The sequence below is a fragment of the Gastrolobium bilobum genome, unplaced genomic scaffold (genome assembly GCF_033153095.1).
Source record: "Gastrolobium bilobum isolate Gb01-03AN ecotype WA unplaced genomic scaffold, APGP_CSIRO_Gbil_v1 utg41252, whole genome shotgun sequence".
Lineage (NCBI taxonomy): Eukaryota > Viridiplantae > Streptophyta > Magnoliopsida > Fabales > Fabaceae > Gastrolobium > Gastrolobium bilobum.
This window is the reverse complement of record NW_026896546.1, coordinates 150,256-164,837: the sequence shown is the minus strand read 5'-3', so window position 1 is coordinate 164,837 and position 14,582 is coordinate 150,256. Positions and strand designations below refer to the sequence as shown.

Below are 14,582 nucleotides of genomic sequence, written 5' to 3'. Positions count from 1 at the left end.
CAACAAATTTGACACATTACCTGCTACGTAATCTCATTGTACTGTGCAGTGACTTACGTAACCATGAACCTATTATTACATATCCACACCTTAGGTGAGATAGCATTTTAAAAAAAAAAATTCCCATACATGCCATTGAAATAATTTTTTATGAGTAGTATGATATTTTGATGATTGTCCCAGGTACGAATTTTTTTAACATGCACCCGGTGGATGTTTCATTGGATGCTCCTTCACCAAAAAAAGAAAATTTATTTTCTATTTATGCCCTTATCTTTTGTTTAAATTCCTTCTCAGTCCTTTTTGTTTTCACTTTTGGACAAGTCTCACCAAGTCCGGGACCACAAAAAATGAGCTCCCCGGGTACATTATATTGTTGATGAGCCGCTTTTAAATAATTGCGGTAGTTTTTCAACGCTTTGTGCGTGAGTACCAGCTCAAACTTAAATTAGCTATATTCCAATCAATGTACCTCTTGCCATGATTGATCCCGGACGTGAACGCAATTACCAAAATAAAAAATAAAAAAAATCACTAAATCAGGTACTTCTATGTGAGCAACAATAATAAAAGGTGCACACAATTAGCTGTATTTGTTTCCAGCCAGTTTTATTTTCAATCATTCATTACATAAACGATAGCTTTAAGTTTCCTCAAGTTGTCCACTAAAATACCTCTACGCAAAAAACAGTTCTGCATCATCTAATGTGCATGAGCACTTCAGAGAGTTACAACTTACAAACAACGCATATGTTTAAAAACTCTTTTTAATCAAATATCTATTGTACTTTCCTAAAGCTCAATGGCTGAATCCATCATATATATGCGTGTGTGTGTGTAAACTAGAGCTTGAGAAATACAAACTCTTCAATGGCAGGCACTGCTCCTATATTGTCAAGAGCCTCCTTGTTTGGTTCTTCATCCACACCAATAGCCATAATAGCCATCTTCCTGCGATATGTCCTTCCCACGCTCATAAAGCTCACATTCACACTTTGTTGTGCCAAAATGTTTCCAACACGTCCAATCATGCCAGGCTGATCAACCTGTCGGCATAATATTAAGTTCCCTTCTAAGCTCACATCCACACCAAAAGACCCCACACATGTCAGGTGGGGTATACCATACTTTACTTTTCCATCAATGCTGATCTGACCACTCTCTGATACAGCACTTGCAAATTTGGACTCCACATTTGATATCTGTACCTGGATTGACTCAACAGGTATCTCAGGAGATGAATCAACAACTATTCTTTCCTCACTTATGCGAAGCCCTTTCTGCTTAGCAATGAAATCTGCATTTACAAGGTTGACAATTGTATTTGAAATTGGCTCAATGATGCCCTTTGTGATCATGGCTCGCAGAAGTCTAGTGTCCAAGTCATCTGGGCTCCGAGCTGATCGATAAACTACCTTTACAGATTTGATTCCACTTCCACCAGATACCAACTGAACAGCTAGCCTCCCCAGCTTCTCAGCTAGCACCACATATGGAGCCAGTTCTGACAGCACCTGATATCACAACAACACCCAATTAACTATGTTTGATTTGCCTCTACAATATAGGAAAATAAAAAACAACAACAACCAAGTCTTCTTAGGTACGTAGTATTGTTATTGGAATATGTTAGAATGTTTGTTTACCTCAGGAGCAACCATGGGAGCATTGACAGCAGTTGCTGAAAGTTCCCCGTTCAACGCCCCAACCACAGCCTCTGCTATTTCAATAGCTACACCCTCCTGGTGAGTCAGAATTGGAGAAAGTAAACTTTGTCAGAAGATCATGTAGGAGCTAAAAGAAAATGTAAAAATGCTGAAGGAAAAACAAACCTGTGCCTCTTTGGTGCTAGCTCCAAGATGAGGCGTGACAGTGACATTCTCGTGCAGCACTAATTTGTTGTCTTTGGATGGGGGCTCCTCTGTGAAGACATCAAGAGCTGCCTGCTTCATATGCAACAATTGTAACAAAAGATAAAGTAATTTGAGGCACATATTAAGTGATATCGAACATTGTTGACGACTGAAAAATAAAAGACATAATCATTAAAATAAAAGATAAAAAAAAAAAATGCCAACAAAGGGGTTGACCTGAGCAACTATTCCATTATCAAGGGCTTTTAGTAATGCATCTTCGTCAATAACTCCTCCTCTAGCAACGTTGACGATGCGAACTCCCTTCTTCATTTTTGCAAAAGTGTTGTCATTGAATATCTTATTGGTAGTTGGAGTGAGTGGCATATGGAGGGAGATGAAATCTGCAGTGGAGATGGCTTGATCAAATGACACCAAATCAACACCAATGGCACGGGCTCTATCAGCTGGTGCATAGGGGTCATGAGCAATCACATTCATTCCCAACCCTTTTGCACGCCTCGCTACTTCAGATCCAACTTTTCCAAACCCCATCACTGCTAATGTCTTCCCAACCATAGAAACACCCACGTACTTGGTTCTTTCCCATTTTCCTGCAAAATTGTATCTTCGTCAATAAAACCACCCTCAACAAACCATTCAAATTAAGAAGATGAAGCTAACATAACTGAAAACATTGTTTCCTCTAAAAACTAACAGGTTCTCAGTTATACATGTCAATGTTTCTACAATCATAAGCAACATGTTAGTAATAATTTAATTACTTGAAACATTTATGTCTATTCCAGCCCCCTCCTGTGTGGTCAAGTGTTTGTAAGTATAACAAACAATAATGATAAATTAATGATACACAACCATTAAACATTGACAATGGATTATTTAACATAAATATAAACAATTTCCTTGGTCCATAGACAAATCAACATTTATTGTTAATTTGCCATTAGAAGGCTAAGAATATCTTTTCAAGTTCATGGGATGATACTATCCATTACCAATAGTTAGATCCACAAATATAAAGTCATAAATAAATGGTCAAAATTGATCGAGTTGGAAAAAGGAAAAGGTTGAGGTTGAGGTTGATATATTTACCAGCTTTGATGGAGGCGTCAGCCTGAGCAACATTCCTGGCCATGGCGGCGAGGAGAGCGATCCCATGTTCTGCAGCAGCAATAGTGTTGGCGGTGGGAGCATTAACAACGAGGCAACCAAACTCTGTGGCAGCTTGCAGATCCACATTGTCAATACCCACACCAGCTCTTCCCACAACTTTCAACCTTCCTTTTGCAGCTTCAAACACATTCCTTGTCACCTTCGTACCACTCCTCACAATCAAAGCGTCACAACTTGAGATCTTTGTGCAAAGCTCCTCCGGTGAAAGGTCGTACGCGCATTCCACGTGCCCAAATCCACGTAACACTTGGAGGCCAGCTTCTCCAAGTTTCTCGGAGACCAAGATCGTGGGCTTTGGACTCAGAGACCCAACATCCTTGGAGGAGCTGGAGCTCGACACAGAGGTTTGTGTCGGGTCAACTGTTTTCACAACATTGTTGACCACCAAGGAACGTGGAGAATGGTTCGAGCTAGAATGAGAGAGCTTACGGAAGATGGGTGTGGAGATGAATGAGACATGAGAAGACTTTGACGTGCAATCTGAAGAAGAGAAAGTGAAGGTGGAGGGGAAGATGGGTTTGGTACAAGCAGAGGATGCCATAGAGATGCTTTCTCTGTTTTTTCTGTTCCTTTCGATGGTTCTTTATTAAACCAAAATTTTGAATGTTTAAGAGGCATTCATTTATTTTGGCTATATATAAACCAATAAACGAGGTGTTGCGCTCAAAAAGGAGATTTTTCTTGGCATGATGCTTTGGTGGCGGAATTTTCTCATGATAATTGTTAAAAGAATTTAAATAATAATCAAATGATGGTAGCTCAGTTAATGTATAAAAATTTAGTAGTTGAGGTGAGAATATGTGTTTGATCTTTCTGATATCATCTTTGAGAAGAGATTTAAAGCCTTAATCCTAATTCTGGACCAACCTGAACAATATTGCCTCTAATAGAGGATATATGTGGTTGATCAAAAAGGAAATATTACTCTCTTTTCACATAACATATTATATTTTCTCTCATGTTCACTTCGATTTCTGTAGCCCATTTTTTTTTCTATTTTTTTGTAATGGTGGGACTCACTCATTTTCTCTCTACAACATAAGATAATTTATCTTATGTAAAATGAGAGTAATAAAACCCTTATCAAAAATAAATAAATAATTTCTTTTTTTAAAGAAAAAGTAAATGGGGTTGGTGGGTAAGGATAAGGGAAATTTTTTAATGGGGTTTACTAATCTCATGTTACATGAGATAGTACTCTCGTGTGGGTGATACAAATATGTGGTGTCCACAATTTAAAAAGAAAAGAAAAAATTGGCACAAAATTCTATAAGTATATGACATGAGATAGATATCTTATGTAGCATGTGACTATCATTTCCTTTTTTAATACGGGTATTCTTTTTTCTCAAATCAGATAAATTTTATACCATTTAAATTTATATATTTTTTGTTTATTTCCTTTTATTTTCTCATGCTAATTGTTAAAAGAATTAAATAATTTCTTTTCTCTTTTTTTTCTAGAAAGTAAATGGGGTTGGTGGATAAGGATGAGGAAAAAAATATTTAATACGGGTATTCCTTTTTTCCCAGATCAGAAAAATTTTATACCAGTTAAATTTATATTTTTTGTTTATTTCCTTTTTTATTTTTTTATTTGGGAAATGATATATATACTATGATGGTACCGAAGGTTTACTCAACAATAAAATCATTAATTCATTAGAATTTCCATTTTTAATTTGTTAAATGGAAGCTCCAATTCACCAAATCACACTAACAAACAAGAGAAATAGGTAAGGCTTTGTGTGGGAGAAAAGTGGTATGAATAAAAAATAACTTCAAGCCACTAGATATTGTCTAAAGGTAAGAGGCTTGAATAATTTATAGTAGATTATGTGTTGAATTCTCACTAATATATTTAAAAAAAAGTTCAAGCAAAATTCCTGCCGTTTTCATTTTATTTGGGAAATATGTAATCTCTAATATTAAAATCTATAAACTACTTACGAAATTAACAAGAACAGTGTATCTGAATTGGCTCTACAAATATGGTATTCCACATTTCCACTCATCATAAATTAGTAAGAGTTCCTATATTCAAGTTCCTCTCATTGGAAAATTGTGGTAGATACATTCAATAATCAATTGGGTGATATCACTTCATTTGTTGGTTCTCTCGTTGATTTTGAAGACCCACCTTAACCTAGCTTTTTGTCAATAAGTTTATCATATTATATTATTGACTGGATGCGTCTTAAGTTTTCTTTTTCATTGTTGCCAAGCAATCATTGATACAAAGCTAAGTGCACATGCAAAAAACGAAAAAAGTTAAGTAAATGGTAGGGCAATCTGCAAGCAATACAAACAGGGAATCTTCAGTTATATAATTTAAAATTAAACAAGGTGCGTCTCCAAAAAAAAAAAAAAAAGTGTTCAATTTTGTTTTGTTGTTAATCATTGACATGTGGGACTCGTGAATAACAGAGGTGCTAAACAAATCAGGGACGTTGATCTGTCTCTCGTGAAGACTTGAGTTTACATGTTTAAAATTGATTGTTAAAATTAGACTTGAATTTGTATAAAAACTCTTTTAATAAAAAGATCTCAAACTCTAATTCAAAAGTCCGACCTTAAAGTCTCTCAAGCTGACTTAATATAGTAACTTTTATTTCCATTTTATTTTTTTATATTACTCTTAATAGCTCTCTCTCCCTCCTCAACCCATTTCACTCCGTTTTATTGGTTAAATAAGTTTTTTGAATAATTTTGTTCTATATTATGTTGTTTAGATATATATTAAATTTAAGAAACTTTTTGAAATTATTAGTGTTGTTGATCGCATATTTTGTTTGGATAACTTTTTATTATTATTTTTTTAACAGACTAAATTAGATTTTTATTTTTTATAAATAAGTCAAACCACAGATTAAGAATTATATTCATAACAAATAATAGGCTAGGTCAAACTGATATATTTAAACACAAATTTAATTTTTTAAGATCAAAGCTAAAGTCAACTTGAGCCATTAACACCTGAAGAAGTCCAACTGGGGAAGTCATCTACTGGTAAAAATTATTATCTTATAACTTTTAAATATCAGGGGAAAAAAAGGAAATTATAAATATAGCACCAGGTCAATCCTACATTAATACCCATTTGACAATTTTATTGAATATTAAATCAAATGTAATTGTTTGTCGAATGACCGGTGATAGAGTAAGCATAACTATAACTTCACCAATTTTATGATATTTTAAGAAATTAGTATCTGACATTTTTTATTTTTCGATATAATATAAAAACTACTAGACTTGTAGTTAAATATGTTATTGAAGACAATGGGTGATATTAAATCACTAAGAGGCTTGAACCCATGAATAAACCAGAAGGAAGTAGATGATCAGAATTATCACTGTGCAATTAAAAATATTAAAAACAGACTTACTTGATATGTGTGAAACAGACAGAGTCAGAAGAATGAAAAATGCAGTATCAGATGAATAAAATCCGAGTCCACAGAACGTGTCTCCTTAAGACAATTTGCCCCCTCACTGATACCCAAGGTTGATGGACATTTGTCTCCCAGGATAGAACGGATTTCGTCTGAAGAGTGGCGGCACTACCAGTCAACAGCCCAAACGAACACAACAAAATGCCAGAGGAAATCACACCGGAGTATGAACAAGAATATGCAAACCGGAAGGAGAAAAATTCCGGCAGAGTTTCAGTGCAGGAAAAATTGGATCCATTTTCTGAAGGTGTTAGTGTCTATTTATAGACAACGTAAAGTCACGTTCCAAAAGGCACATATTCGACGACGAAACAACACATCCGTTGGACACGAAAAGACACATTCGTTCGACACGAAAAGACACATTCGTTCAACACGAAAAGACACTCATTCAAGGATGAAACAACATGTCTATTACGATAAAACAACATGTCCGTTAGGATGAAACAACACATCCTTTAGGATGAAAAGATACGTCTGTTTGTCGACGAAAAGGCACACATTTTCACTACCAAACTTCTTATTCATAACCAATAGATTGTCTATACAATTTATATATATATATATAAATTCCAACAAAACAATAAAATCATAATTTTAATATAAAAATTGTTTTACCCTAAAATTATTTTTATACCACATTTACAGCATCGTACAAGTTAAATAAAAATTTCCCATGCCCTAAATTGAATAGTCAACTAACGTTCCCGTCGATAGCGACGCCGACAACAGACGGTTGATAGTTGATACAATGAACTGGGAACGCAAAAAAAAGTAAGAAAGAAAGACAACCACGAATATTCGTACGAGGACATTTAGGACAGTACAGTACACTAGTGTTTTATTTTTACAATTAAAATGAGAATCCGTTTTGATATTTTTTAAAATCATATTATAATTTTTAAATTACATATTAAGAAATAAAATTATATATTAAAAGTGAATATGTAAATTATAATTTTATGAATATGTATTTAAACTATAACTTTTACAAATATGAAATAGCTAATATTTTTTACTTAATATGTAAGTTTTGACATAAAATTATAATATAAATAATATGATATTTTTAAGAGTATTAAAATAAACTGTAAAAAATTACATTCGTTTACCCTTTCCTCGAAAACAAGAGCAACGACCCTTTTAGTTCATGAGCACAAAGATTATTTACAAAAAATCGCCTATAGAAAATTAAAAACGAGTAGCAAGTTTAATAAATTAATTACAGTTGTTTTTAAGTGGGTCTTTTGCTAATCAAGCAATTATATATATTTTTAGGATTTTTTTTAAAATAAATTCATAAAAAAAGTAAAAAAAAAAAAAAAACGTATTAAGTTGGTGATTGCTTGCTTTAAATAATAATAATAATAATAACTATAATAATAAAAAGAAGTAATCGTTGTAGTTGTAGTTGGGAGGAGGGGGAGGGTAATAATATTATTGGTCACTGAAGTACTATTGGATTGGATTACAGAATATGAAAGATACAGATAAGCTGATCTAATGTGATTGTTGACAAGCCTCCTAATTGGACTTTCCATGCCCAATGTCTTTTTATGGTGTTAGGTGAGACGGACCCCATAAGCCTCCACTATGCGTGAATTAAAAAGGCTGTACAAATATCTAAAGTTCACTCACTCAAACACAAATTTCTCTAAGCTGCGTTTGTTATCCAGATTTTTTTTAATTTTCCCTATAAAGTTGGGTGTGGAGAATTTGAAGCGGACATTTGGTAGCAAGAAAGAAACACTCTTCCAGATAACATTTTTGTCCGTAATTCAAAGTTAATGTGTAAAAGATAATATAGACTTTATGCAAATTTCTCTATCGATAAGTTAATATACTGTTTTGCTCGAAAAGTAAAAAAAGTACCAAAATATTATGGATGAAAATAACTCTACTTTTAGATGTACTATCTATAAACAAAAGGTAAAGTAAGGATTATTTTGGTAAAATAATCTCACATTTCTATTAATATTTAACAATCAACCAAACATACATTCAATAATTGTAATCATAAATTTCCGAAAAATTTTTGGTCATATCAAATACATTTTACTAACATTTCCATAAAATTATATTTCATACTACATTTCTACAATAATTATTTTTGAGATAAATAAAAAAATTTCCTCTGCGAAACCTCCCTGACACTAATTCAACTACCCCGCATACCCATTTCGCATAATAGCTAAGCACATCCCGTCACAATCAATTTTCAAGTACTACTTAGATCAGGTCAATTGTGTGTGTGGTGAGATTTCTCTTCAACCGATGAGAAGCTTAACTCGACGATATGATCCGTGAATTCTTTCACGTGGTGTTTGGTTGGGAGCTTTTCAGGGGATATTTATGTTTCTTAAGTATGGCTTTTAGAAACACATGTTTGTTTCAATGTATTTTCACCAAAAACCCATCTATCCAATTTGTCTGGATTTATGAGAAACATAGATATTCGCACTTTTTAGAAATCTAATTTGAAGGTGGAATTTTTCGAAAAACTAGTTATCTGGCTTTTAATGCACTGTTGATTTCATAAAGTTACATAATTTTCTCAGTAAAGTTTTTTCCCACCAAACAACTTTTTTTTACATTTTTCTACCTATCTCACTTTATCTATCTTTCCAATCATTTCTCTATCTATTACATTTTCCTACTATTCCAAAAAAAATTCCTCAACCAAATGCCTCCCTCAGTGTGTTTCGTACAAGAGAAATTTTTTTGAATCACAATTTCCAATAATATAGAAAGAAATCTAATTTAACGAGAAAGATATAAAAAAGTTGTTTGGTAAACGTAAATATTATCGGAAATTTTTAATAATTTTACTGAGTATATGTTTGGTTGTTAGTAAAATATTACTGGTAATATATGATGATTTTACAAAACTAACCTTAACCTTTCAAAACATATTCTTCAACGGGTATTGATATGTGTTGGGGGTATTATTGTCTCAAAAATATGTTGATCTGCTTTCCCTTCCCCCGGTAATCATGAAAATCACCTAATTTTTGATAATCATAATAGTAACTTTTCTTTGTAAAATACTTTACCGGTAAACCTTGGATATCAGAGAATTGATTTTTAATACTTTACCGCTAAACCTTGGATATCAGAGAATTAATTTTTAATACTTCTACCAAATATGATAATTGACGATTACCAAAAAAAATTTACCTCTAATTCTTGTGATACTCTTATACCAAACACACCATCATCCTCTATGTATCATTCATGTAGAATTGTAAAGTGGGTCAAGGTTAATAGGCAGACTCAAATAACTTAATAAAATGCGGAGTGCAAATAAAATTCAAGTTTAATTTTTTTTAACACCACTTGGCCTAGTTGAAAGTTGGTCTTAGGCCTAGCCAGTCTATATACTGGCTCGAAATGTAATTCACTTTTTACCTCATAACAATCACATAAAAGATACCATTATTTTTTTATTTGAAAAAATAAAGCCCAATTGACAAATAGTAACAGCGTAATTTATTTTCCATTAATCTAAAACTAAGTTGTCAAAATTAATCAATTCTCATTAATTAAAATTTTTTAAAAAATAAATTTATTACATTGAAAAATATTGACAAGCAATAGGTTTCCTGTACGGAATTAATAAAATATTGATCGAAAAGATACTCTGTCAGATTTGGTCTAGGTCGAAGTGGCCCCATCTGAATGAGTCAGTTAACTATTTTTCAGAGCTTGTTTAGTGGACCTCCTTTCTCCGTGTAATTTCTTATTAGCTTTGGTTGTTTTTCTTGGGCTTAGGCCCGTTTTTATACCCTTTTTTTAAATAAAAAAAACTTCACAATCGTCTTAATTTTTAAAGAAGAGAAAAAAGAAAGACAAAAAAAAAAATTCGAGAAGATTTAGCAATTATTATTAATCTCTTAACTAATATAACTAACTTTTTATTTTTATACATGGTGTAAATTTGCTTTTATCAGAGGTGAAAATCAGAATTAGAGTTTATAACTAATAGAATGCTTAATGTAAGTAAACGAGTAATTCAGCTTAAGCTTCCATTGTTAAATATCTGGAGGCATTGAAGGTCCCATGCAAAGGAATTGAATTGCAATAACAGGGTTGGTCATAATGAAAAAATAAATAAATAAAATACTCATCGTACTAGCAGTTTGGAGATTACCAAATAACTGGGTTATATGTAGAAGCTTGCTGTCACATGCTACTTCAAGCATGAGTAATGCTTTATGAAGTATAAAACCAACTAAAATGATAGGGTGTAAGATCAAGAGTTTGCATAATGCTTTATTATCTAAACAAAGAGTCGTTCCAACATTCTAATTGATGCTCAGTGAGTAGAACAACCCCACCACCCTGGACTGAGGATTTTTTGGCAACGACCTTGAGTACTTTAGATATCTCTCTTTAATTCATAGAGAAGTTAATGTCATTTTCTCTAGGTTCATTGTACATTTCTATTACCATGGTTACTATAAATTTCAGCGTAACCTCTAAACCAATACTTTCTCAAATGCAAACAGGCTGCAGTTAAACGAAAGCAAAAGACCTTAAGAGAAAAAGAAAAGAAGGCATGAATATAGTATAACAAAATGTCATTATAACACAAGTAGATCGAAGGGACAAAAAACATAGAAACTTGGGCATGCCTTGATTGTTAGCAACTCGGCATTATTCAGCTAAGAACCCGATCTAATCAACAGTGAGGGGAAAATATCATTACTAATCCACCCCCATTAGTTACAGTTGCTACTAGCAGTGTTATTTGCTAAATTGTGCGTCATTTTACTTAAGAGTATTAAGGATCCAAGTTGAACATCAAGAATCAATACAGTCCTAGTACCAAAAAACCAAAAGGTAATCTCCTATTAGTAGAATAGCAAAATAGAAGTGCAGGTGTGAACAATCATTTCTGTCCTTCCCTTTCTTTTATTATCTTGAGCCCAAAATACCTGCCAAAACAGGACAATAAGATTGTTATTTTCCTTAAAACTAACATATTATCCTGAAAGGATGCAAGTGAAGGTGAGGTTGAGAAAGACAAACTTACCGTCCTAACATCATTAATGTGGCCTGAGGATTGGTTCCTGGGGACACACTGAACACTGATCCATCCACAATACGAAGTGAGGAAATTCCAATGACCTTAAGATCAGGATCAACCACCCTACCCACGACGCAGCCTCCATGGTAGTGCCATATGGTGCTCACTGTCCTGCGGCAGAAATCAGCCATCTGAACATAGTTTGATAGGTCAATGGGCATTGCAGGCCCTACAAATCTAAAGTCTTGTCCCCCTAACCAATTCCTGAATTGGAAATCATGCATTGCCCTACTCCTCAGTATATCACCAATCTTTCTGGTGCCATTCACGCAGCGTTCAACATCAACCGGGTTGTTGAAGTAATTGAACCTGACAATAGGATTGAACTTGACATCCGTGGAAGCCAGTCTGAGAAAACCACTCGAGATTGGTCCCGAAATCTTTGAAATGAGGGTGGCCACTGTGAGGTAAAGTGGGGAAGAAGGTGTGCGGATGAAGACAGTTTGGGAAGGGGATGCAAAAGGAATGACATTGGATGCGGCTTCGATGTAAGCACCAGAATCAGTAATGCCCACAACTTGTATGAGTGAATGCTCGAGTGGAACTGAGGGGAGAATAGTGATTCCATTACGAGGATTATCATAGAGGAAATGACCAACATAGGGAAGGTGATGAGATACTGGAATACCCCATGAAGAAAGATAAGGCCTTGGACCAATACCGCTGAGAAGAAGAATCTGAGGGCTTCCGATTGCACCAGCGGAGAGAATAACCTCACCGTGTTCCCTCACGATTGCATGATGATACCTTCCCAATTGGTCACGGTAAAGGACCCCAAATGCAGAAGAACCAGCAAGAAGAATCCTCTCAACGCTAGCATAAACAGCCACATTGATATTCGATGGCTTCGCATATCTAAAAAGATCAGCAGAGCTATGTCTTCTTCCAGTGTTATCAAAGGTGGAACCACCAATCTTGGTACCAGTTGCATGATCTAATGTGAAACCATTGTAAGGACCAACCCCTGCTTCGAGCAACCCATCACGAACCGCGGACTGCCATGTCTTGAGCTGTGGTCTAAACACGATTTCTCTCTCGACCCATTCGTAGGATTCGTTGACAACCTTCATGTCCCAAGTCAAGCCAGACCTCGTGAAGAAATCATGATCGGCTCGGCTGTAGAACCCTGCATTGATGGCGCTGCTGCCACCAAGAACGCGCCCACGAGCGTTGGGAACCCCATCTTCGGAAGTGAAAGCTTGTGCAGGAGAGTCGTGAGCGTTTGCGTTTGCGTTTGCGTTCAAGAGTGTTGTCAAGAACCCTTCTTGGGTCATCAAGTTGGGCTTGTCATGGCCAACACCTCCTCGTTCGAGCACAAGAACTTTATACGCGTGCGACAGTGTGGCCGCCAATGGACACCCCGCGGTGCCTCCACCCACGATTATATAATCGTAGTAATCTTCCAATGGAAGCTCGCTCGCGTTCACCACCATCTTCAGGTAATTCGGCTCTGTGTCTAACCTCAACCACAACCATACCACACCACACTTGTCACTTTCTTTAACTTGTAAGTAAACTTTCTAATCACCAAGACGAAATTAAATAATAATTAAGAGTTAATTAGTGAGTTAGTTACCTTGCTGTTGCTGAGCAGAACAACAGGATAAGATTGTGCTGTAACATATCAAGAATGCTAAGCCAATAATGCTGCTTTTGCTTTTGGCTCCCCCCATTTGTTTTCTGGTTCACTTGATTGATGATGCGTTTCTCGGAGAATATTTTCAATTTCTTGTTTTCAGGTGGTTCTTGCTTCTTGGAGAGAAGAAGCTAGAGTTAGTGAAGAGGCAGGAAGGAGGGACGCTAAACTGTGTTTTGTTAATTTTTTTAAGTAGGTTCACCAGTTTTTCCCCTGTATTTCATAAATAACGCACCCACCCTATTTATATCTGTTTTTGCATGTGAATCTTTCTTATACTAATTTTCAATAGTTTTATGTCTAATCATTAAAAGGATTTTAATCCATCACATAATTAATTTACTTAATAATGTCAAGCATAATAATAATAATATATGGGATATGTTATTTTACCTACTATTTTTTTCTGTCTATTTTTATTTATCACTCTTCAAACATTATAAGATTAGAATCTCAGTAGGAGGAGGAGAGAGAGAGAAATGATGGTAGGTAAATAACCTCAACCATAATATATAGTATCAAAGAAGAGTTTAAGACTGATATTCAATCAAAATTAAACAACTTCTCTCTTTAGGAAAGCTTTCAATTTGACAAGTCCCTGCTTGAGAAGTATAATTTTCGATTTCTGGAGTTAACTACCTGTCACCTGTGTAAAATTATAATACAGAGTGTCCTTGCAAGAGAACTTGAATTTTGTGTTCACACCGTTGCCTTGTTAACTTAAAATTGTCAAGAGAGGATACATTATGAAAAAAACAAAAAAAAGGTTTAGCAAAATTATGATCCAGAGGCAAACACATGACTATTCACTCGTCACTAGTGTCAAAATCGCGTGAAAGCTGAAAACGCATCTTTTATTAGCCCTTTCAGCCTTGAAGCAAATGGGGTCTTCCAGATTCCGCGGTGTATAAACTCACAAAAATTTGCTCACACTTTTGTGTCTCAAATCTCAATATATAATGTAGCAGAGTTGGCTTCGGATTTTGTTACACGGGCGAGGTGATACTTTTCTTACCAAGTAGAATGGACGTAAATTATTTAAGGTGGCGTTTGGTACGAGAGGTATTTTTTTTGCCTAATAAATAAAAATTTCTGATAATATGATGAGAAATAATTTAGCCCTGAAAAGTAACGAAAAATTATTTGGTAGATCAAAATTTTACCGAAAAAATATGTTTAATTTTACTAATGACGCGTTTAGTTAATTATAAAATATTGAAGGAAAAGTTAACATAAATTATCAATTTACCTATAAATTTTGAATATTGCAGCTCTAAACCCAGCATCTGCAAACGTCAGTAGTAGTCATATTTTACCCAAAAGTCAGGAGCCGCCATTGTCCCTACATTTTCTAA

At 34.6% G+C, this 14,582-nt stretch overlaps 2 protein-coding genes across 2 annotated transcripts; both read right to left on the bottom strand.

Moving 5' to 3' along the window:
* Positions 1-657: 657 nt before the first annotated feature.
* LOC133300421 (D-3-phosphoglycerate dehydrogenase 2, chloroplastic-like) lies at positions 658-3,588 on the bottom strand. Its single transcript, XM_061499963.1, has 5 exons — positions 2,967-3,588; positions 2,091-2,467; positions 1,833-1,943; positions 1,647-1,742; positions 658-1,514 (listed from the first exon to the last, which is right to left on the bottom strand). The coding sequence occupies exons 1-5, from the start codon at positions 3,586-3,588 to the stop codon at positions 843-845; spliced, it is 1,878 nt and encodes a 625-aa protein (XP_061355947.1). The 3' UTR covers positions 658-842.
* Positions 3,589-11,135: 7,547 nt separating this feature from the next.
* LOC133300434 ((R)-mandelonitrile lyase-like) lies at positions 11,136-13,264 on the bottom strand. The gene is made up of 3 exons (XM_061499979.1): positions 13,168-13,264; positions 11,538-13,047; positions 11,136-11,439 (listed from the first exon to the last, which is right to left on the bottom strand). Exons 1-3 carry the CDS (start codon positions 13,262-13,264, stop codon positions 11,394-11,396), a joined length of 1,653 nt encoding a protein of 550 aa, XP_061355963.1. The 3' UTR covers positions 11,136-11,393.
* Between the last annotated feature and the right edge of the window lie 1,318 nt (positions 13,265-14,582).

Excerpts from the sequence above, each read along its gene's own strand:
- LOC133300421 (XM_061499963.1), bottom strand. The coding sequence starts at position 3,588 with ATGGCATCCTCTGCTTGTACCAAACCCATCTTCCCCTCCACCTTCACT. Across the intron at positions 2,468-2,966 it reads TGACGCCTCCATCAAAGCTG|GAAAATGGGAAAGAACCAAG; the intron begins GTAAATATATCA and ends ACAATTTTGCAG. Across the intron at positions 1,515-1,646 it reads CTCCCATGGTTGCTCCTGAG|GTGCTGTCAGAACTGGCTCC; the intron begins GTAAACAAACAT and ends TTGTGATATCAG.
- LOC133300434 (XM_061499979.1), bottom strand. The coding sequence starts at position 13,264 with ATGGGGGGAGCCAAAAGCAAAAGCAGCATTATTGGCTTAGCATTCTTG. Across the intron at positions 13,048-13,167 it reads TTCTGCTCAGCAACAGCAAG|ACACAGAGCCGAATTACCTG; the intron begins GTAACTAACTCA and ends GGTTGAGGTTAG. Across the intron at positions 11,440-11,537 it reads ACATTAATGATGTTAGGACG|GTATTTTGGGCTCAAGATAA; the intron begins GTAAGTTTGTCT and ends CTGTTTTGGCAG.